This window comes from Pipistrellus hanaki (assembly GCF_964339955.1).
Source record: "Pipistrellus hanaki genome assembly, chromosome: 3".
Classification (NCBI taxonomy): Eukaryota; Metazoa; Chordata; class Mammalia; order Chiroptera; family Vespertilionidae; genus Pipistrellus; species Pipistrellus hanaki.
In genome coordinates, this window is record NC_140505.1 from 21043185 (window position 1) to 21065276 (window position 22092).

The window sequence follows — 22092 nt, forward strand, 5'->3', positions numbered from 1 at the left end:
TTTTTTTTTTTGCCCCCCACCCTCCCTCCCACACATCCCCTCCCTCCCCAGAGTTTTGTGTCCATTGGTTATACTTATATGCATGTATAAAAGTCCTTCAGTTGATCTATTATTTTTTTTTTTTATAAATATATTTTATTGATTTTTCACAGAGAGGAAGGGAGAGAGATAGAGAGCTAGAAATGTCCATGAGAGAGAAACATCGACCAGCTGCCTCCTGCACGCCCCCTACTGGGGATGTGCCCACAACCAATGTACATGCCCTTGACCGGAATCGAACCTGGGACCTTTCAGTCCGCAGACCGACGCTCTACCACTGACCCAAACCAGTTTCGGCAAGATGGGAATTCTTAACAAAGCCATATGGATCAGAAGTTAAACAGTCTAATTTGTTATCACTGATATTTTTTTCACCAGTCTCTCAATGACTGCAATAATGTTCTACTTTTTTTCTTTTTTAGGTTCTTTATTGTTTAAAGTATTACATATGAATCTTTTCCCTCCCATTTCCTCTCCCCATTCATTCTATCACCCTTCTGCAAATGCCCTTACCCCACTTACTGTGTTCATTGGTTATACTTGATCTCTCCCCTGCTTCTTCCCCCACTGTCTCCTCTTGTCTGAGGTTGGTTTGTCTGTTCAATGCTTCTATGTCTCTGGACATAGTTCACCAGTTTATGTTGTTCACTATATTCCACAAATGAGTGAGATCATGTGATATTTATTGTTCTCCTTCTGGATTATTTCGATTTGCATAATGCTCTCCAACTCCATCCATGCTGTCGTACATAGTAAGAGTTCCTTTTTTTTTTTTAAATTTTTTATAGCAGCATAGTATTCCATTGTGTAGACGTACCATAGTTTTTGAATCCACTCATTTGGTGATGGGCACTTACACTACTTCTAAATCTTAGCTATTATAAATTATGCCACCATGAATATAAGAGTGCAAATGTCCTTTCTGATTGGTGTTTCTGGTTTCTTGAGATATATTCTATGTAGAAGTGGGGTTACTGGTTCTAATGGGAGTTCAATTTTAAAAAAATATATATTTTATTGATTTTTCATAGAGAGGAAGGGAGAGGGATAGAGAGCTAGAAACATTTATGAGAGAGAAACATCGACCAGCTGCCTCCTGCACATCCCCCACTAGGGATGTGCCCGCAACCAATGTACATGCCCTTGACCAGAATCGAACCTGGGACCCTTCAGTCCGCAGACCAACACACTATCCACCAAGCCAAACCGGTTTCGGCAGGGAGTTCAATTTTTAATATTATGAGGAAACTCCATACTGTTTTTCCACAGCAGCTGCACCAGTCTGCATTCCCACCAGCAATGCCCAAGGATTCCTTTTTCTCCACATCTTGCCAGTAATTATCATTTGTTGATTTGTTGTTGATGGCCATTTTGACAGGTGTGAGATGATACTTCATTGTTGTTTAGATTTGCATCTCTCAGATGATTAGTGACTTTGAGCATGTTGTCATATGTCTCTTGGCCTTCTGTAAGTCTTCTTTTGTAAGTGGTTATTTAGGTCCTTTGCCCATTTTTTTAAATTGGATTTTTATCTTTCTTTTGTTAAGATGCATGAGTTCCCTTATACATTTTGGAAACTAAATCCTTATTGGATATAACATTGGCAAATATGTTCTGCCATGTTGTGGGCTTTCTTATTGTTTTGTTGATGGTTTCTCTTGCTGTGCAGAAGTTTTTTATTTTGATATAGTCCCATTTATTTATTTTCTCCATAATTTCCTTTGTCCTAGGTGATGTATCAGTAAAAATATTTCTATGACATGTCTGATATTTTTCCGCCTATGGATTCCTCTAAGATTTTTATGGTTTCTTGTCTTATGTTTAAGTCCTTTATCCATTTTGAGTTTATTTTTGTGTATGGTTTAGGTCTAGTTTCCTTTTTTTTTTTTTTTCATATATCTGTCCAATTTCCCCCACATCATTTATTGAAGGGACTGTCTTGATTCCATTGTATGCTTTTGTTACCTCTGTCAAATATTAATTGAGTATAATGGCTTGGGTCTATTTCTGAGTTCTCTACTTGCTTCCATTGGTCTACATGTCTATTCTTTTGCCTGAACTGGGTAGTTTTGAGACCAGTAGCTTTGTAATATAGCTTGATATCTGGTATTGTGATCCCTCCAACTTTACTCTTCTTTGTCAGGATTGTTGTGGCTATTCGGAATCTTGTTTTTATGCCAGTTGATTTTTTTCAGAGCATTTGTTCTAGAACTGTGAAGTATTGGTATTTTAATGGTAACTGCAATGAATCTATAAAATTCTTTGGGTAGTATAGACTTTTCAATGTTATTATTCTACCGATCTATGAGCAAGGTATATTCTTCCATTTTTCCTATGTCTTTCTCTATTTTTTTTCAAGGTTCTGTAATTTTTTGACCACAGGTCTTTTACCTGCTTAGTTAAGCTTATTCTTAGGTATCTTAATTTTTTGTTGTAATGGTAAATGGGATTGTGCTTTTAGTTTCTCTTTCTGTAAGCTGTTGTTGTATGAAAAAAGCCATATGTTTCTTAGTGTTAACTTTTTATCCTGCTGCCATTGGCAAATTCATTTATTCAGTTTACTAGTTTTTGTTTTGTTTTATTTATGGAGTCTTGAGGTTTTTCTATGTACAATATCATGTCATCATTGAATAATGACAATTTTACTTCTTCTTTTCCAATTTGGATTTTTTTTATTTATTCTTTTTTAAATATGTATTTTCATTGACTCCAGAGAGGAAGGGAGAGAGAGTTAGAAACATCAATGAGAGATAATCATTGATGGTTTGCCTCCTGCACACCTCCTGCTGGGAATTGAGCTAGCAAACTAGGCATGTACCCTTGTCTGGGATCAAACCCACCCTGATCTGGGGCCCCCTTCAGGGCAGGCCAGCTGGTCCCCACCTGTGCACCTGGCCTTTATCCTAGTTTCTAGAATGCTTTGATTTTAATTTCTTTGGTAACCCAACCATGGTTTAATAGCTGCTATTTAGCCTCCATGTGCTTGAGTTTTTGGAGCATTTAGGGGAAGGGATGGAGGCCCCAGCAGTTGGTGGTATCAGGCATCCAGGGGAAGGGTGGAGGTACCCAACTGGCAGCTGGAAGCTGCTAGGGATCCTACCAGTGCACAAATTTTATATACTGGGTCTCTAGTTTTGAATAATATAACTATCACTAGGTGCTCAGTACACGACATTTGTACACTGGGGAGGGGTCTCTCAGTTCAGCCTGCCGCCTCTCACATACTGGGAGCCCTCAAAGGCTGACCTACTGATAAGCAGCAGTCTGGCCTCCCTTTGCGGGAGATGACTAGCTGACCAGGGGAAGGTGCCAGCCCCATCACCCCACTGCTGCAACCACTGCCAGTCACTGCAGCTGCCAAGGTATTTTCATCAACATGGACTCCATGAAAAAGTGACAACTTTCTTTAAGAATTTTCAAGATGTGTCTTTCATAGGATATGACATTTCTTTCTTTTTCTTTTTATCCTCACCTGAGGATATGTTTCCCTTGATTTTTTCCCCCTTCCCTCTGATCCCAGGCTCAGCCCCTTCCCAAGCCTAAAGCCTCTGCATGATGGCCGGCTGGGAGTGACATGGGTGCTGAGGAGGTTCCCAGGACCCAGGTATGTATGCAAATTAACTGACATCTTTGTTGGGTTAATTTGCATACTCACTCTGATTAGCTGTGTGTATAGCAGAGATACAATCAATTTACACGTTTCTCTATTATTAGGTAAGATATTATATATGTTTTGTCTAGGAATTTCCTGGTATATAATTTTATATTTTTAATATTTCTATGTCTTTGTAATTGAGGTGTTTTAATTTTAATTTGCACAAGGTATCTTTTTTATAGCCTTTCCTATTTAGGATATTGATAATTTGTGATTATTGACTAATTTACACATCATACTTTTATTTATTTATTCTTACTTTTCACATATTTAGTCTTAAAAAGGATAACTTTCACTCATACCACACTCAGCTGCAGTGCATAATTTTACAATGTGGTTTAGTGAGAAAGGTCATATACAAATAAATGGCAAAGTGCAAACATAGTATTTTAGGGAGTTAAGAGAATAGAATCATAGAATCACTTTGTCTATTTAGAGAACTGTGTCCATTAGATTTTATTTTCTGTTAGTAATCTTCTGCAGAATTGGTGAGGATTATTGAAAATCTGAAACTGCCACTTTTTATGCTCTTCTTAAACACTTTTAAATGTGTGTGAAAAAAAAAACAATATAAAGGATTTCAGAAAAAATATTATAATTTTTTGTTCCCTTAAAGGAGAGTATATTCTTAAATTCGCTTACTGTTATGGCACTTGGAGCTCTATGTTAGACCAAAAGACTTAGTGGTTTAGTTAGAGACTTGATTCTGGTTCTTACTCTTAGTATTTATACATTCTTGGAATGTTAAATTTTGACTCTTAATTTTTACATCTGTAAACAGGAAGATAATGATAATCTCATCATTTTAGTGTTATTTATTATGTAAAGGCTGAATGTTTATGTCTAAAACTACTTAAGCATTTGATAAATCTTAATCTGCTTTTATCTTCCACTTAGTCACTTATTATAGTATTTCATATCTATTAAAATGTGATATCTTAGTAATTTTCACTAGTGATTAAGAAATAGAACTTGTCTTTCAGTATCATTATATGGGCTCCAATGTGGCTGTTGCAACTGAGAAAATTGTCCATATCTTTGGTCTTATCAACACTGTAAGTGTTTATGTTTTGTATTCTAAATAAGAAGCATTCTCATTTATGCAATAACATTATTTATAGGAATAAAATTAACATTTTTATAAAAGTATAGTCCTACCAACCTGTTTCACTTCCAGTGGGTTTCATCTCCAAATTACAATAAATTGAATATATTAGTATTTCTGTATAGAGATGTAATGTTATATCTGTGATTGTCTAAACTATATCACACATTTTCTGTTTTCAGATGTTTTCCCCGCTGGAACTGATTGTTATGTTAACATCCTTGGAGATCTGGTCAGATAAAAATAAGATTTTATGTACTGGGGAAGCTATTGAACTACTACAAGGATTTGTGTCATGGAAAGAAAACAATTTGTTTCAGAGGTCCCATGACATGGCATTGTTGTTGAGGTAAGTTGCTTATTTGCATTGATAATAGGGTTTATCAAATTATTTTATATTTTAGCTATCAAAACTACATACAAATGTTAAGTATAATGACAAAAAAGAATGTATGAGTACATTGTTGGCAAAGTGCAAAGTAAAAATATCGGATAACAAGGTAGCATAACAAATCATGGTCGGCCATTATTCTCAGAGTGGACTATTTACCTGTGGAAATGTAATAAATTGGAAATTACAGGAAGTCTTGGGATATACATGGGCCCCTTAGTTTTTAAAGATTTTCTTAGATGCAAATAACTGAAGCCATCATTTTAACATTAAATAAAATATAATAAGTTAAGAGAATGCAATAATTGTATGTAAAGCTTGTCACAATCCACAAGATTAAAGTGGTAATTTGCTTACCTCTGGTATTCCTGTATTGACCTAAATTGTAGCTATTTAATTACTTGCAGTATACTGTTCAAGGGATTGTGCATAGATTTTTAAAAATTATTTTAGATTTAATTATTTTAGATTTTAAAAACTCATAATTCTGAAGTCTGAAAGAATTATAGAATACATGTATAGCCAAAACCGGTTTGGCTCAGTGGATAAAGTGTCGGCCTGCGAACTGAGGGGTCCCAGGTTCGATTCTGGTCAAGGGTATGTACCTTGGTTGCGGGCACATCCTCAGTGGGTGGTATGCAGGAGGCAGCTAATCGATGTTTCTCTGTCATTGATGTTTCTGACTTTCTATCCCTCTCCCTTCCTTTCTGTAAAAAAAATCAATTAAAAAAATACACATATAAATCTATTGGTATATCCTGTAGAATCTAAGGTGAGGTTTGGGAATTTAGGAGCAATTTTAAGATATAAAATGAATGAGGGCAGTTTGTACATCCTATTTCTCTTTTTCTTCATATTTTGTCTCTCTATTTGTCCTCCAATGCAACACTTCTATATTCTTTAAAGGTTTTGCTATAGGAAAATTATGGAAGTAAGCCCTCCTAACTATTACAACCTAGAATTATATCCATCCAGAACTAAAAACAGTGTTGATTAGACACTGCAATGTTCTGGGATGTGTGTCAAATAATGTAGCGTATCTTAGAACTTAACTTTGTAGAAGCTATATGAGGTTACCCAAATAAAAAAAATGATTAAATGCATTGAAGTTGATATGTAATATTCACATTTTAACAAAAAGATAGCTTTATTGAGAAATCCAATTCTTAAAAAGTCATTAATTATTAATCATTTAAAATGCACTTGTCTTCAATAAAATTTTTATTATTTAGTTATAGGGATTATCCAAATTATATGGGAGCAACATATTATGGAAAAGCATGCGATCCAAAACTTGCTGCAGGAATTGCTTTGGTATGCATTTTATTCTCATCTCTTCAGTAGTTATGTACCTGTTGAAAGTTAATATCCACTTAAAAACAAATAAATGTAGTGTATCTACCATTTCAGTTTGACAGAATTTTAGGAAGTTTTTATTTATTTATGTTTTTTTATAGATTATGGAAACTCAAATGGTGTAATACTAAAAACAGTTTTTATTATGGTTAAATACATATCAAATATAGTATCTTAACTATTATAAGTATATAGTGCAGTACTGTTAAGTTTATTTACATTGTGATAAGCTTATCTGCAGAGCTTTTCATCTTTCATAACTGAAATTTTGTACCCTTTGAGCAACATGGTCCTATTTTCCAAACCTTCTAGCACCTGACAAGCACCATTCTATCTTCTGCTTCTCTGAGTATAACATTTTCACATTCCATGTATAAAGGAAATCATGTACTATTTGTCTTTTTCTGACTTATTCCACTTAGGGTTGTATTATCCTGCTATATCCATGTTTTTGCAAAGGCAGGATTTTATTATTTTATGGCTGAATAATATTTCATTTTCAGCTACCTTTGCATATCTGTATATATATATATATATAAGTGTAATATGTAAATTGGCCAGACAGCCTAATGACCATTTGCTATGATGTGCACTGACCACCAGGGGGCAGATGCTCAACACAGGAGCTGCTCCAACACTCAGAGCCCAATTGCCCTATCATATTCCTGCAGGAAAGCCTCTTGGCCCCTCCTCCCGGCTGGCAGGCTCTGATCACCAGATGGGGAACAGGGAACCGTGGATGGGTGGAAGTATACTCAGGTGGCGCCAGACCAAAGTGGGTGCAAGCAAGTGGGTCTGATCACCCCACTGGTTGCCCCACATACAGAGGGCGACCAGCATTGGTGGTGGGGAGTGGGACCAGCTACAAGCAGCTGGGGAAGATTGGCCCAAATAACAGGCCAAGCCTAGAGACCATACCAGTGTAGAATTTTATGCGCCAGGCCACTAGTGGTATAATATAGGGATATATAAGTATGCATATTTGTCTGGGGGTGTAACTCTGTGTGTGTGTGTGTGTGTGTGTGTGTGTGTGTGTGTGTGTGTGTAACATTTTCTTTTTCTATTCATTTGGCAATGGACAGGCTGTTTCCATACCTTGGCTATTCTGAATAATGCTTCAATGAAAGGGCAATGCAGATATCTCTTCTATTTCAAATATGTTTGATATATACTCAGAAGTGGGTTTGCGGTATCATATAGTATCTGCTTACAATAGTTTATAATCTCATCAGTTTATATTGCATCATGAAAACATCAACACACTCATTATTTTCTGTTTGTTTTTTATTCTCACATGACCAGGTAACATGTTCATTGATTTGAGAGAAGAAAGGAAGTGTTACAGAGAGAAAGAGAGAGATAGGGAGAAGGGGAGAAGGGGAGAGAGAGAAAGAGAGAGAGAAAGAGAGAGAGAGAGAAAGAGAGAGAGAGAGAGAGAGAGAGAGAGAGAGAGAGAGAGAGAGAGAGAAATGGATGTAAGAGAAAAACATTGATTGTTTGCTGACTCAATCCCAAAATCTTGGAATGTTCCCTGATTGGGAATCTAACCTGCCACCCTTTGGTGTATGGGATGATACTCCAACCAATTGACTCCCCGAGCCAGGGCATATTTTGGATTTTTAAATCGCAGTCATCCTAATTGATATGAGGTGATAGCTCATTGTGGTTTTCATTTGTATTTCTCTGATTATTGGTAATGTTGAACACCTTTTCATTTGCCTTTTGGATTTTTGTATATCATCTCTGGAGAAATGTCTATTCAAATCCTTAGTACATATTTAAATTGAGCTATTTTATTTTTGTTGCTAAGTGGCAGGAGTTCTTTATATAATGGTTTTAACCCCTTATCAGACACATGATTTGCAAATATTTTCTTCCATTCTGTAGGTTGCTTTTGCACACCATTGATTTTGCCCTTAGAAACCCAAAACGTTTAAGTTGGGTGTAGTCCCATTGGCCCATTTTTGCTTTTGTTGACTGTGCTCTTGGCATTATATCCAAGAAATTATTGTCAAACTCAATGTCATGAAGATTTTCCTCTATGTTTTATTCCATTTGTTTTGTAGTTTGGGTCTTACCTTTAGATTTTTAATCCATTTAAAGTTACCTATTGCATATGCTATAATATAAGGGTCCAAGTTTATTCTTTTCTGTATTGGTATTCATTTTCCCATCACCATTTATTGAAGATAATTATCTTTTTTCCACTTAGTATTCTTGTTGAACAAATTATCTTTTCCTCCTTCTGTGGTCCTGGTAACCTTCTTATAGATAATTAGAACATATACTGTAAGGGCTAATTTCTTGGCTTTCTATTCTATTTCAATGATTTATAGATATATCTTTAAGTCAGTACCACGCTGTTTTTATTACATTAGCTTTGTATTATATTTTGAAATCTATAAATTTGGTTCTTGTACTTTGTTCTTTTTAATATTATTAAGATTCCATCTGAATTTTGAGATTATGTTTCTTTCATAATACTTGATGTTGATAATAAATGACTATGTTACTGGTATATGTACTCACTATGATATACCCTTTATCATTATATTGGAGGGTACTATTTCTACTTATACAAATGAATTTGCTGTGAAGCATTATGCCATTTTATACCACAACCATCCTCCTACATCTTGTGCTACTGTATCTCTTGATTGCATCATTTTTTTGTGGGTGTGCTTGACCTAATCTCATATTTTATTGTTCATCAAGGCCCCTGAGTATACAACATCACTGTTGCTTATAAGCACCCACTTTGAATAATTGATCTGGTAACAAAATTAAGAGTGATTAAGTACTACAAAGGAGGAAAACTTACGATGATTATGGTTTGCCAGTCAGGCCCATTTCATTCTACCACAGCCTGATCTTGAAGAACAAGAACAAAGTTACAGAAGCTGTGAAAGGGTCTCTTCATGGAAGGTAGCAAAAGTAACAAAGGAAACTTCCAATGACCTGTGATGAAGACCAGACACAGAAGTGTATCTCTCTCTGCATCATGGTGGTCATGGCCAAAGCAAAAAGTTTGTTTGTGATGCTAAACAGAATTGGGCCCAATTTAAATGTTGGATTTACTGTCAGCTCTATGTGGTTTCAATAATTCCGGAATCATTATTCACTTTATAATATACAAGTAAGTGATGAGGGTGCCAGAGCTGATATGAAGACAGATGAGTAATTCTTGGAAACGCTAGGTGATCTGATTGCATAGAAAATACTCAAAATGGGCAAGACCTCCGATTCTGGAAATAGATGCTTGAAAGGACTTTTATCCATAAAGAGTCAAAGTCAATGCCAGGTTTAAAGACTTTTAAGAATAGGATAATAGTTGCTTGGGCAATGTCACAGGCTACAAATGGAAATCCTTTGTAATCTGGCACAGTGAGAAACATGGCCTTTTAAGCAAATCAATGAGCACATACTGCCTTGCCCTACAGAAACAATAAGTCAAGCTCTTCTTGCAGGGTGCCCTCCTGAATTGCTGTGCCAGCAAAATGGAGTACTGTTTTGGGGGAAAAACAAACAAACAAACAAACAAAAAAAACCTTTTGAGATTTTGGTGATTACTGATAATGCTCCCAGACGTGGTCTTTTAATTGGTGATCATTATCTTAATGTTATAGTGATGTTTCTCCCTTCAAATACCACCTATTTGATTCTTCCAATGGGTCACAGAATTATAACAGATTTTAAGGCCTGCTATCTAAGGAAGTCTTTTGCCAAATTATTGCTTCAAGTGTAGGAACCACTGAGAAGACATTGATACCATTCTGGAATATTACAACATATATGATGGAATCAAGAACCTAGCTTGGACTTGGGGTGATGTCATGAATGTATATGTGACATTGGGAAGAAAACACTCAAGAGGTTCCTCTATGACTTGAAAGATTTTGCCAAGGAGGGAAGGTCACAAAATGCAACAAGGCTGTGGTTGACATTGAAAACTTCAACCTGGGTGTGGTTGAGGATGGCATTGAGGAATTCCTAGAGATGATTTCTGAGAATTTGGAGGAACAACATAACTGAAGAAGTGGTAAGAGAAAAGAAAACTTCAGGAGAAGGAAAAGAAGAAAATCCCCCAGAAAATTTAGTGTTCAGGTTTTAGCAGAAGCTTTTACAGACAGCAACAAACTCATTAAAAAATTTGAAAACATGGTCCCCAACACCAAAAATGTTTCATTAATAGAGAGGGATGTTTATCCAATTTGTTGACCTACAATTTCCATGGTATTCTCTTATAATCTTTTCTAAAATGTTTGTGACATTAGTTGTAATGTCCCAACTTTCTTTCTTTATATGGAGCCTTAGCTCTTCTTCTCTTGGTTATTCTAGCTAACAGTCTGCCAGTTTACTTGACCATTTCAAAGAACCATCATTTTGTTTTTGACTCTTCCTATGTTTATCTCTAATTTTATATATATTTATTTTCAGAGATTCATTTTGTTCTTTTATTTTTAATTCTTTTAGGTTTGATGTTATGTTTTTCATTTGAGATATTTCTTGTTTGCTTGTGTTTTGTTTTTTTTTTAATATGGTTTCTACTTGACTTTAGAGAATGAAGAAGGGCGAGGAAGAGATAGAATCATCAATGAGAGAGAAACTTTGATCAGTTGCCTCCTGCATGCTTCCCTCCATGGATTTAAGCCTGCAATCTAGGCATGTGCCCTGCCCAGAATTGAAACAGTGATCTGTTGGTGAATGGGACAGCAAGGAACTAACTGAGCCACACAGTCTAGGGTTCTTTATTTTTTAATGCATATGTTTACAGCTAAAAATTTTCCTTATAGCCAGGCTTTTGGTGGATCTCATAAGTTTAGGTATGTTCTACAATATTTTAATTTTTACTTTTATGAACATATTTTCTAATTTCCCTTTCACTTTCTTTGGGTTCATTAATATTTAAGAGTATATTGTTGAAGTCTCACAGTCATGTGAATTTTCAAAAATTTCTTCTCTCATTAAATAGAAGTTTTCATTCTATTGGCATTAGAAAAGCTACTTTGTATAATTTTAATATTTTCAATGTTGTGAGACTTGTTTTATAGTCTAACAAGTGGTCTGTCCTAGAGAATGTTTGTGTAGTCTTGAAGAGAATATGGTATATTTTGTTCTTATTGCATGGGACATTTCATATATATTTATATAGATAGTGCTAACAAGCAAATCTGTGATGAAAAAATGGTAAGAAAGCAACAAACCATCTTTCCTTAAACTATTGATAAAAACAAAATTGATTTCCAATTTAACTTTTAAGAATTTCTGTATTTTCCCAAGCATTCACTGGAAAAATAATATAGTGACTAAAACAATATTTATTCTCAAAAAATTTTAAATTGTTTGCATTTCAAGAAATAAGGTAACAAAAATACAAAAAGAGCGTTAATTTTGTCTGTTTCTTGTCAATGCCATTTGGACTAAAAATACCATTTCTTAAAAAAATAAAACATAGCACAATTTACCAATTATTTTTCATGGTATATTCTTAAATTTGTGTTTGCATTTAGGTAGTATGCCCACAAAGATATTAATTGAAATGATAAAAAGGACTGAGAAATAACTTAAGCAATACTGTGTTGTTTTGTTTGTTTGTTTGTTTGTTTGTTTGTTTGTATTCAGTATCCAAAGAGGATATCTTTAGAGGCATTTTCAGTTGTTCTGGCACAGCTGATTGGAGTTAATCTGGGATTAAGATATGATGACATCTATAATTGTTACTGTCCAGGAACTGCATGCATTATGAATCCTCAAGCCATGTAAGGTGTTGTTTCTGTAAACTCTTATGTAGTTTTTGGTGAAATGTTTGTAGTAGTCTTTGATGTATAATTGCTTGCAATATAACTTATGGGTAAGAAGATTTTAATCAAATAGATATGTTGTTATTTAAAGATTATTAAATACAACTATTATGCAATATTGTAGAAAATGTGCTTAATATTTCTATATTCAATGTGACAGTCCACAGAGAAAGAATTTGTTGTTAGTGACTTTTTAGGGGTGGCTATCATCTTGAAGTGAAATTTATTTATTCATCTTGAAAATGTAATGAGCAATGACTGTGTTGCAGGGTTGTGTGCTTGCCTTACCAATGGTGAACCAGGTAAGTAAAGTCCTAAATATCTTATATTAGTGCCTTAGGGACAGGAAAGAAAAAAGTGGCCATAGAATCAACAAAATATAAACATACTGCGACAGATGCCCAGAAGGAGGTAAATAGGGAATACATGGGGAGAGGAAACTTTCTAATACTAGTAATGTGTCCGAGGAAATAATTCTGTAGGGGCCTGAAGAGAAGGAATGAATCTATTTACCTAAAGAACTTATTGAATACCATTCAGGGATGGGAGGCGAGTGATATTTGAATGGCTACAATTTCCTCATAAAACAGACTTTTATGAGGAAATTGAGGGGGAAGGGGGATAACAATGAAAACCAAGAGACATAGGTTAGAGTATCAGGACATATATTCAAGGAAAATGAAGTGAAATGCAAAGAGGCTAAAGAACACTGAGTCAGAGGAAGAAGTCCAGGAGTAACTAACATAGGGTATGTAGGAAAGAGCCTGATCATGTAATCATGATATGAGAGGTGGGATTATACGATCAGTGTAGCAAACCACATTTTTAATTGCTTTACACAGTATGGCTAATAAAAATTATCTTAAAATAAATGCATAATACATCAGAGGGTAAATATTATAATAATATTGGGGATATGACCATTATAATTACAGCAATTTATTAAGATTGAGAGAAAAAGAAATGGCACGAATTATTTGTAGATTACTGGATATCACAACCTAACAGTGAAAAGGGCAAATGTTTTAGGAAAGGAAAAATTGGGAAATCCTGAGGCAGTTTTAAATGCTATATCGGGGGCTCTGAGTCATTTATTAGAGTTAAGTGCATAGTATATAGATCTGGGTCTCTGAAGACAAGGGATCTAGAATGTGTAAGCCATCGGCATGCTGATGGAAATTAAAACCATGGACAGATCATTTAGAAAGAAGTGGAAACTAGTTAAAGAAGTGCCAAAAGATGTAGCTTTGTGGGCTTGTCATTGAAAGGAAGACAATATTAGAATTAGAGAGGATGGCTCTATACTTAGGCAGGACTATGTTTTAAGAAAAGGGAGAAGAAGAAAGTCGCATGGAAATTTAATTCCCCCAAGTCTCTGACAAAATAAAGAGGGAAACAAGCATAAAAGCATATTCTGCATTTCCCAAACTGGAACACACCAAAGATACAAACAGGTGGGTTCATTTCACTAACAAAATAAGAACCTCATAAAGTACTTGCAGGAGGAAATAAAATTAACAAAGGGATGTCACTCATTTGTGGAATAAAATGATCAACATAAACGGATTAACAAAAATAGTTACAGACACTGAGAAGCATTGATCAGACCCTCAAACATCAGATGGAAGGCAGGGGAGGGTGAGTAGGAGGGGACTTGTATGCATGCATATAAGCCTAACCAATGAACACAGACTCTAGGGGATGAGGGCATGAGTGGAGAGGGTGGTGGCAATGGGGGAATAAGGACATATATGTAATACTTCAATCAATACAGAATTAAAGTAAATTATCAGTGTGGGATCTCTAAAAAACTCACAGACCTGAGAGCTCAGACATCATTGACTCATCTACTTAAATAGAACTTTTGTGTGTCAATCACTTGTATTTTAACATATTATAACTCATGTCACTTTAACTTTCTCTACTTGCATTCTACTACAATTCCATTATGTTAAATTATAATATAAATGAACTCATTGCTTAATTTTCTATGACTTGTATTAAAAAATCAAAGCACTCTCCCCTCCTTCTTGTTTTTCTCTGACTGGAGTTGTGCAGAATTAATAGTGCAATGTTGAACAGTGTTACTTTGATAGTGATTTTACTCTATTTATCTGAAGAATGTAATTTAATTTTAGACGTTCCCATGGTGTAAAGTTGTTTAGCCATTGCAGCGTGGATGAATTTAAACGTATAGTTTCACAGCCTGAATTGGAATGTCTTCAGAATCAAACCAATTCAAAAGTGGTGGTCCAAGGAAGAGAAGAACTATGTGGCAATGGAATTGTGGAATCAGGAGAGCAATGTGATTGTGGCGTTGAAAAGGTTAGTGTCAATCATCAATGGCATAGCTAAAGCCTTGTTTTTCTGCTTATCAGATAGTGCTATAAATAGAGATGTGATACACAAGGGAAGGGCTTTTTGTCAAATGTTGCACCATTTCATCAACTATCTAAGATCTGGAGATATTAGGCATGTGAGTATGGACTCTTCCTGAATTTGAAACATTTGAAGAATTTTAGTATGGAGTGAATGCAGCGTGGATTAAATACAATTCTGTTTGTTGTGCAACCATTAGTAGCAACACTCACCTTTATGTTTCATAAAACTAGCACTCACAATAACATAGTCTCCTAAATCATCTCCTGAATTCTTCCCAAGTGAGTACTGGTTCCCAAAGTTATACAATTTATGTTGTTTACCTCCTCATCGCTTAATTTCAGTATTTGCATCTGGGGAACTTCATTTATTTTAACTTCATTGAACAGAATTGAATAAATCATAATGCATTATTAATTATTGTTATATTTATTTCTTACTATCTTTTTCTCAATTATGCTTGGTAAGATAATTAATCAATGAATTTTGTTGTGACTGTCTTCATGTATTTAGCCATTGTGATGTTGTGAATGATATAGATTTTCTAGAAAATATGAAGACTCTAATTATTAGTGAAAAATTCTGTATAAATTGTTTGCATTACAAATGTAAGAAAATACTCAAAATCTCTATTTTTATTAATTTTTATTGTCTGACTTCTCAGCACTTGAGGAATTATATTGATATCTCCAATGATACAGTTATATTTGCCTACTTCTCACTAGAATTTACTTAATTCATTCTTTATATTTTGAAGCTGTTTTATATGGTATAAATTTTTTACAATAGTTATACATTCCTAGATATTTGCACTGTCACATAGTGAATCATCTCATCTCTAAAGCTGCTTTCTGTTTTAAAGTCTGACATATGTACCTCTATCTCCATCACTATCTCTGTCTCTGTCTCTGTCTCTATCAATTTGCACACACTATATTCATTTCATTTATCATGTCCCCAATATTTCTCTATTATCATTTGGTGTTTCTATACTACTACCTTCAATATCTACATTTTTTTATTTATTATTTAATCTGTATTTTATTTATGAGATTATTACCTTAGACATTGTTGTGATTAGTATTTTTATTATATTTTTATTTTTACCATGCTTATTTAACGTTTAACCGTATCTGTCATACCTATTCCAAAATAACAGTGTTTATTACTCAACTAGTTTATATACAATGTTTGTTAATATTTCATTTCTGTTACCTTACACTTTATAGTAAAAAGTACATTGAAACATGGTTGCTTTATTTTACCTACCATTCCTTTATTTATTTATTATTTTTTTTAATTTAATAAGTCTTTATTGTTCAGATTATTACAATTGTTCCTCTTCCCCCCCCCCCCCAAAGCTCCCCTCCAACTGGTTCCCACCCCACCTTCTGCCCTTACCCCCCCACTGTTCTCATCCATAGGTGTATGATTTTTGTCCAGTCTCTTCCCGCACCCCCACATCCCTTTCCCCCTGAGAATTGTCTGTTCACTCCCTTTCTATGCCCCTGATTCTATTATATTCACCAATATTTTCTGTTCGTCAGATTTTTTTATTCACTTGATTTTTAGATTCACTTGTCGATAGATATGTATTTGTTGTCCATAATTTTTATCTTTACCTTTCTCTTCTTCTTCCTCTTTTTAAAGAATACTTTTAGTATTTCATATAATTCTGGTTTGGTGGTGGTGAACTCCTTTAGCTTTTTCTTATCTGTGAAGCTCTTTATCTATCCTTCAATTCTGAATGATAGTTTTGCTGGGTTGAGTAATCTTGGTTGTAGGTTCTTGCTATTCATCACTTTGAATATTTCTTGCCACTCCCTACTGGCCTGCATAGTTTCTGTTGAGAAATCTGCTGACAGTCATAATTACCTTGTAGGTAATTAACTGTTTTTCTCTTGCTGCTTTTAATATTCTCTATTTGTCTTTTGCTCTTGGCATTTTAATTATGATGTGTCTTGGTGTGGTCCTCTTTGGATTCCTCTTGTTTGGGGTTCTCTGTGGTTCCTGGACTTGTAAGTCTATTTCTTTCACCAAGTAGGGGAAGTTTTTGGCCATTATTTCTTCAAATACGTTTTCAGTATCTTGCTCTCTTTCTTCTCCTGGCACCGCCATAATTCTGATGGTACACTTGAAGTTGTCCCAGAGGCTCCTTACACTGTCTTCATATATTTGGATTCTTTTTTCTTATTGCTTTTCCAGTTGAGTATTTTTCGCCTCTTTGTATTTCAAATCTTTGACTTGATTCTTGGGATCCTCAAGTCTACTGTTGGATCTCTGTACATTGTTCTTTATGTCATTCAGTGTATGTTTAATTCCTAGTTGGTTCTTTTTCATATCCTCGTGGGTCTTGCTAAATTGATCAGCATTTTATAGAAAATTCTTGGAAAACCTTACAATGGTGGTTTTGAACTCTATATCCAGCTGTTTGCTTTTCTCCATTTCTTTCATTTGTAATCTGTTTCTTTGTCTCCACATTTTGGCTGCTTCCCTGAGTTGATAGAGTGGCTTTGAATGCTAAGTGTCCTATAGGGGGCCCAGTGGTCCAGCTTCTCCAGTTACCTGAGGTGGATACTCTTGGTGCACTCCTTTGTGGGCTGGGTGCACAGTCTTGTTGTAGTTAAGCCTTGATTGTTGGTATAACTGGGAAGAATTGGCCTCCAGGCCAATTGACTGTGAGGATCAGCTGTGTCTATGCTGGGAGAACTTCTCTGCTGGAGACACCCTCATGGGAGAAGACTTGCAAAAGCCTCTGTGCTCACCTTGAATAGGGCGGAATATCACGGTGGAGCAGACAGCATTGGTTTCCTGTCAGCCCTGTCCTAATTGGCCCCTGTGTCTCAATGTCCCATGGTAATTACTGCAAGCACCTCTGAGGGAAAGCTGCCCTTGAGTTTCCATCTGCTTCCAAACAGTCCACTTTCTCCCTGAATGAGTCTGGGTCCCCAGACTCTCCCCCGGAATGGAATTCAGTGCAGTTGGGAGCTTTCGTCTCCCTCCTGCTTGAGAAAGCCAGCTGCATAATCAGTTGCTCACCCTCTCCACATATGCACCTTTGTATCTATGCCTTCCGCAGTTCCTCTGAGTCTCAGTGTGCTTTTACCTTTCCTGACAATCCAATTTCATCTCATGTGAGTCTGGGACCCCAGAATCTCACCCAGAGCAGTCAGGAGCTTTTGTCTCCATCCCACTTGAGAAAGCAACCTGCACACTCAGTTGCCAGTCCTTTTTGTGCTCATGCGTGCATCTCAGTACCTCTGCCTCCTGTAGCTCTTCAGTCTCAGTGTGCTTTTCTCTTTCCTTCTAGTTGTAGAACTTCCACTCAGCCAGCCTTCCTGTGGGTCTGGATGATGTCTTTTAGTTGTAGTTTTGAAATTGTTGTGGGAGGCATCAGTTTAGGTGTTTACCTATGCCGCCATCTTTGTTTCGTTTTTAGTTTTTTATATATGTCATAGATTCCTTCTAAAATTATTTCCCAACACTATATTTTAGGACAAAGGTTCTTGAAGGGAAGTCCTCTACCTATGATTGTTTAGTAATAAATTTTTTTCATTCTCATCATTTCCTTATGATCGATAATACACATGAAGGAAGTATATGAAATATGGATGGAGAGTGTAATGAATTATAAGCACCTGGATAATTTACACTTAGGCCAAAAGAAATTATACTGATACCAAAGAAGTTCTTTGTGTGTCCTCTCTCAATAACATGCCTCTTTCCCTAAAACCATCATATAGAATTTGATGGTAATTATATCATTACTTTGCTGTTCATCATAGTTTTACATCCCGCTTTTTGCATCTTTATGCAATGTGTTTTTTTGACTGCTTACTACCTTTATACAATTTACAATCATGTGGTTTATATCATTTAGTAAATTAGTCTTTCACCCAATATTGTACTTGTCATGTTTATCAGTTTCCTTAAAGTAGATATAACCCAATTGTTTTCTTTGTTCTTATTATTAATTTTATGAATATTAAACATGTCCTTTTAGTGTTCACAAAAACTTAAATTTATCTTACTCCTTGACTATTAAAATTCATGCAGTTATGACTGTTTTTGCACATCCCTGCTATTATACACGTGCCTGTATTTCTCAAGGGTGTATACCACTAGGTGAATCTGCTGTGTCAATAGGTATATATGTATACTAGTGGCCTGATGCACAAAATTCATGCACCTTGAAAGGGAATTAATTAGAGGAAATATTTTAAAATTGCTATTTGCACTTTCTCTATAATAGAAATGTGAGAGATGAAAGGAAATGAGTAAAATGTATATGAAAATAATACATAATTTTATAAATTAATAAATAATGACAAAATGATATAACAACAAAAACATGATATAAAACAAAAGTGATGTAAATAATTATTGATAAAGTGAGTAATCTTATTCTAATACTAGAGGCTCCTTGCAAGAAGATTCGTGCAGTAGGCCTTTCTTCCCCTGACTGCCAGCATGGGTTTTCCTCTGGCACCTGGGACGTTGCCTGCAGTGGAGCCAAGTCTTCAGCCTTCAATCTTCAATCTTCTCTTGGGCAGAGCCTTCAGTCTTTGCTCGTGCTGGTGTATGCAAATTAACCTGCTATTTTGTTTTGTTAATTTGTATACTCACTCCTGATTGGCTTGTGGGAGTCGTGATGGTATAGTCAATTTGCATCTTTCTCTTTTATTAGTGTAGATCTCCTTGTATACCACAATCAGAGTGAAAATACTTTCAGAGTGCTTGACTAATTTCCCTGTGATGAAATATTTATAACTTTAACTGTAACGTCACATGCTCTTCGAACTCGAGAGAAAGCAACATATAACTAACCATGTCCAAAAATGGGTACAGGTAAGAATATTCTTACTCTGTCTAGAGTTTGTCCATGTGATTTAGTAAGTCATTGCTAAAGCTGGCATCATGGAAACCTGTCGTCAAATTAATGTAAATGGGGAGGCCAGTGTCAGATAGGGACAAATCAATTCTTGGTATCAGAACAACCTCTGCCTCTGCAGATCCTTGTTAATACTTCAGCTTCAATAATGTTAGGTCATAATCTTTTGATTATAAATCTAGTACCATTACCAAGACCCCATTTACTATTAAGGTTTCTCAGTTGCATGATGATTGCACCAATTTTCAATTTTAATTTATGACATGGCATTCCTGAAGGAGCAATATCATTAAGAAGTTTGCTGGGAAAATTTTCCTTTTAAGCATCCTCTGGTGAGTCAATTGAATCAACACTCAAATAGGTGTGAAAATTTCATCGAGTGTATTCAAATTCTCTTCATTTAATTTTTGAACTTGCTCATTTTTTGGACAAAGAATCACACATTTAGATATATTTTTAATATTATTTATAGATATATTATTTCCAAAGGGAGCTTCCTGGGGGATTTCAATAATATCCATTCCTAAATGAAAACCACTATCAAGTTTGCCATCTCCAAGTTTTACTAATCATTCACTATAAGCAGAATCCTCTGATTGCATATTTGTTTTAAGAGACAACTTTCTGAAACATCCCCAAACATCACAGTACTTTAAACTCATTTGTACTATGGCTGATCACATAGCATGGTAGTGTGGTACAATATAGTGGTACAATACTGAGACATTGTCAAAAATCCCCTCCGAGAAGGAGAACTTTCCCAACAAATGCAACATTAAGATTCATAATTTCTCTTAGTAATCTGTCTATGGTGTTTGTAGCATGACCGAATGCCATGGTGTATTCGTCAATAATAAGAAGTTGGGCCTTTTTAGTGGTTTTAGCAATTTTACTGTTAATATTGAGTCTAGAAATTGAAGTTTCATTTAATGGAATTGGTAATTTATATTGGGAATGAAAGGTTCTTCCACCAAGAAGTAACTTTGCAGCAATTCGTTTAAATGCTGTAGGTAAACTGTACCACCATGAACTATAATATAATGTATTAAAACTTTTCATAGATATGTTTATCCACTGCCACCTGGACCATCCAAGATAAAGCATTTGGGGTGTACAGTTTTATCTTCGATGGCTGAAGTTAAAGTCTGTAAGTCTGCCAACTGTTCTTTTTTCAGAGGACTTATCAAAACTTCTGTCTGTTGTCGCTTGTATGATTCACTACATGTATTTGCATTCATTAATAAAGGATAGTCCGGAAGTATGAAATGTGAACATTTCATTCCATGCAATGTGAATACCTCTTGAATTTTGTTAGGGGCATGCATTTCACAGTTCACACAGGCACCTTCTCTTTGGTGTAATTTCCAACAGAAATGTTCAATAAAATGAGATTTATTATCATTCCATAATTTTTCTGTAGCACAAGGACATCCAAACACACATCTGTATACAAAAAGTTGCTGTAGTTGTTTGGGCATATTAAGGATGATTGCAATGCCAATCGTATCTTTTCATATATTGTCGTCAAGAATAATCCTCCGTGTTTAGCAGCTTCACAAACTGTATCATAAATTATGCTTCCTACAGTTTACAGATAATCAAAACTTATTGCACCTTTCCATGCAGAAGCAAAAGTCTAAGGTAATATCGTTCTGGTTGTCTAAAGCTCACAGTGAACAGTCTACCTAATACTTTATTCCCACCCTTACGGCGTTTTGTCCACAAAATAATTATTAAACACACTAGCGGCCCAGTGCATGAAATTTGTGCATTTGGTGGGAGAAGGGTTCTGAGCTTGGCCTGTGCCCTCTCACAGTCCAGGAGCCCTTGGTGGATGTCCAAGTAATGGCTTAAGCCCGCTCTCCATGGGAGAAGCTCCTGCTACCACCACTGCACTTGCCAGCACTGAGCCCAGCTCAGGGCTTCTGGCTGAGCGTCATTCCCCCTGTGGGAGCACACTGACCACCAGGGGAAGCTCCTGCATTGTGTATCTGTCCCCTGGTGGTCAGTGCATGGCATAGTGCCAGGCCATTCTGCTGCTTGGCCAATTTGCATATTAGCCTTTTATTATATAGGATTACACAATACTTCAATGTCTCATTTTCCAATATATGACAGTCACTTTTAAAAGTATGTTTAGGCTGCCTGTCTGGTGTTTCTCAGTGGTTGAGCACCAACCTATGAACCAAGAAGTCACAGTTCGATTCCTGGTCAGGGCACATGCTGGAGTTGCAGGATAGATCCCCAGTGTGGGGTATGCAGGAAGAAGCTGATCAATAATTCTCTCTCATTATTGATGTTTCTATGTTTCTCTCCCTGTCCCTTCCTCTCTAAAATTAACAATAAGAATATATTGAAGTATGTTAAGGCTAAATTTTATAGTCTTTTGGTATTACCAAAACAATTTAAATATTTGTAGAAAAAGTAAACACTTATTTTTACAATAGTTTATCAGAATTACTACTGGGTCCACAA

At 35.6% G+C, this 22092-nt stretch overlaps 1 protein-coding gene across 5 annotated transcripts in view; it reads left to right on the forward strand.

Annotated features, from left to right (window-relative positions):
• Positions 1-22092, forward strand: part of LOC311620389 (A disintegrin and metallopeptidase domain 3-like) — a 114392-nt gene that overhangs the window by 39835 nt on the left and 52465 nt on the right. For all 5 annotated transcript variants that reach the window (XM_084879732.1, XM_084879731.1, XM_084879734.1 and 2 more), the window contains 5 exons: positions 4678-4749; positions 4982-5148; positions 6423-6504; positions 12169-12305; positions 14486-14672. In XM_084879732.1, the coding sequence (XP_084735858.1) occupies positions 4678-4749; positions 4982-5148; positions 6423-6504; positions 12169-12305; positions 14486-14672 (645 nt within the window). The remainder of the gene's footprint in view (positions 1-4677; positions 4750-4981; positions 5149-6422; positions 6505-12168; positions 12306-14485; positions 14673-22092) is intronic.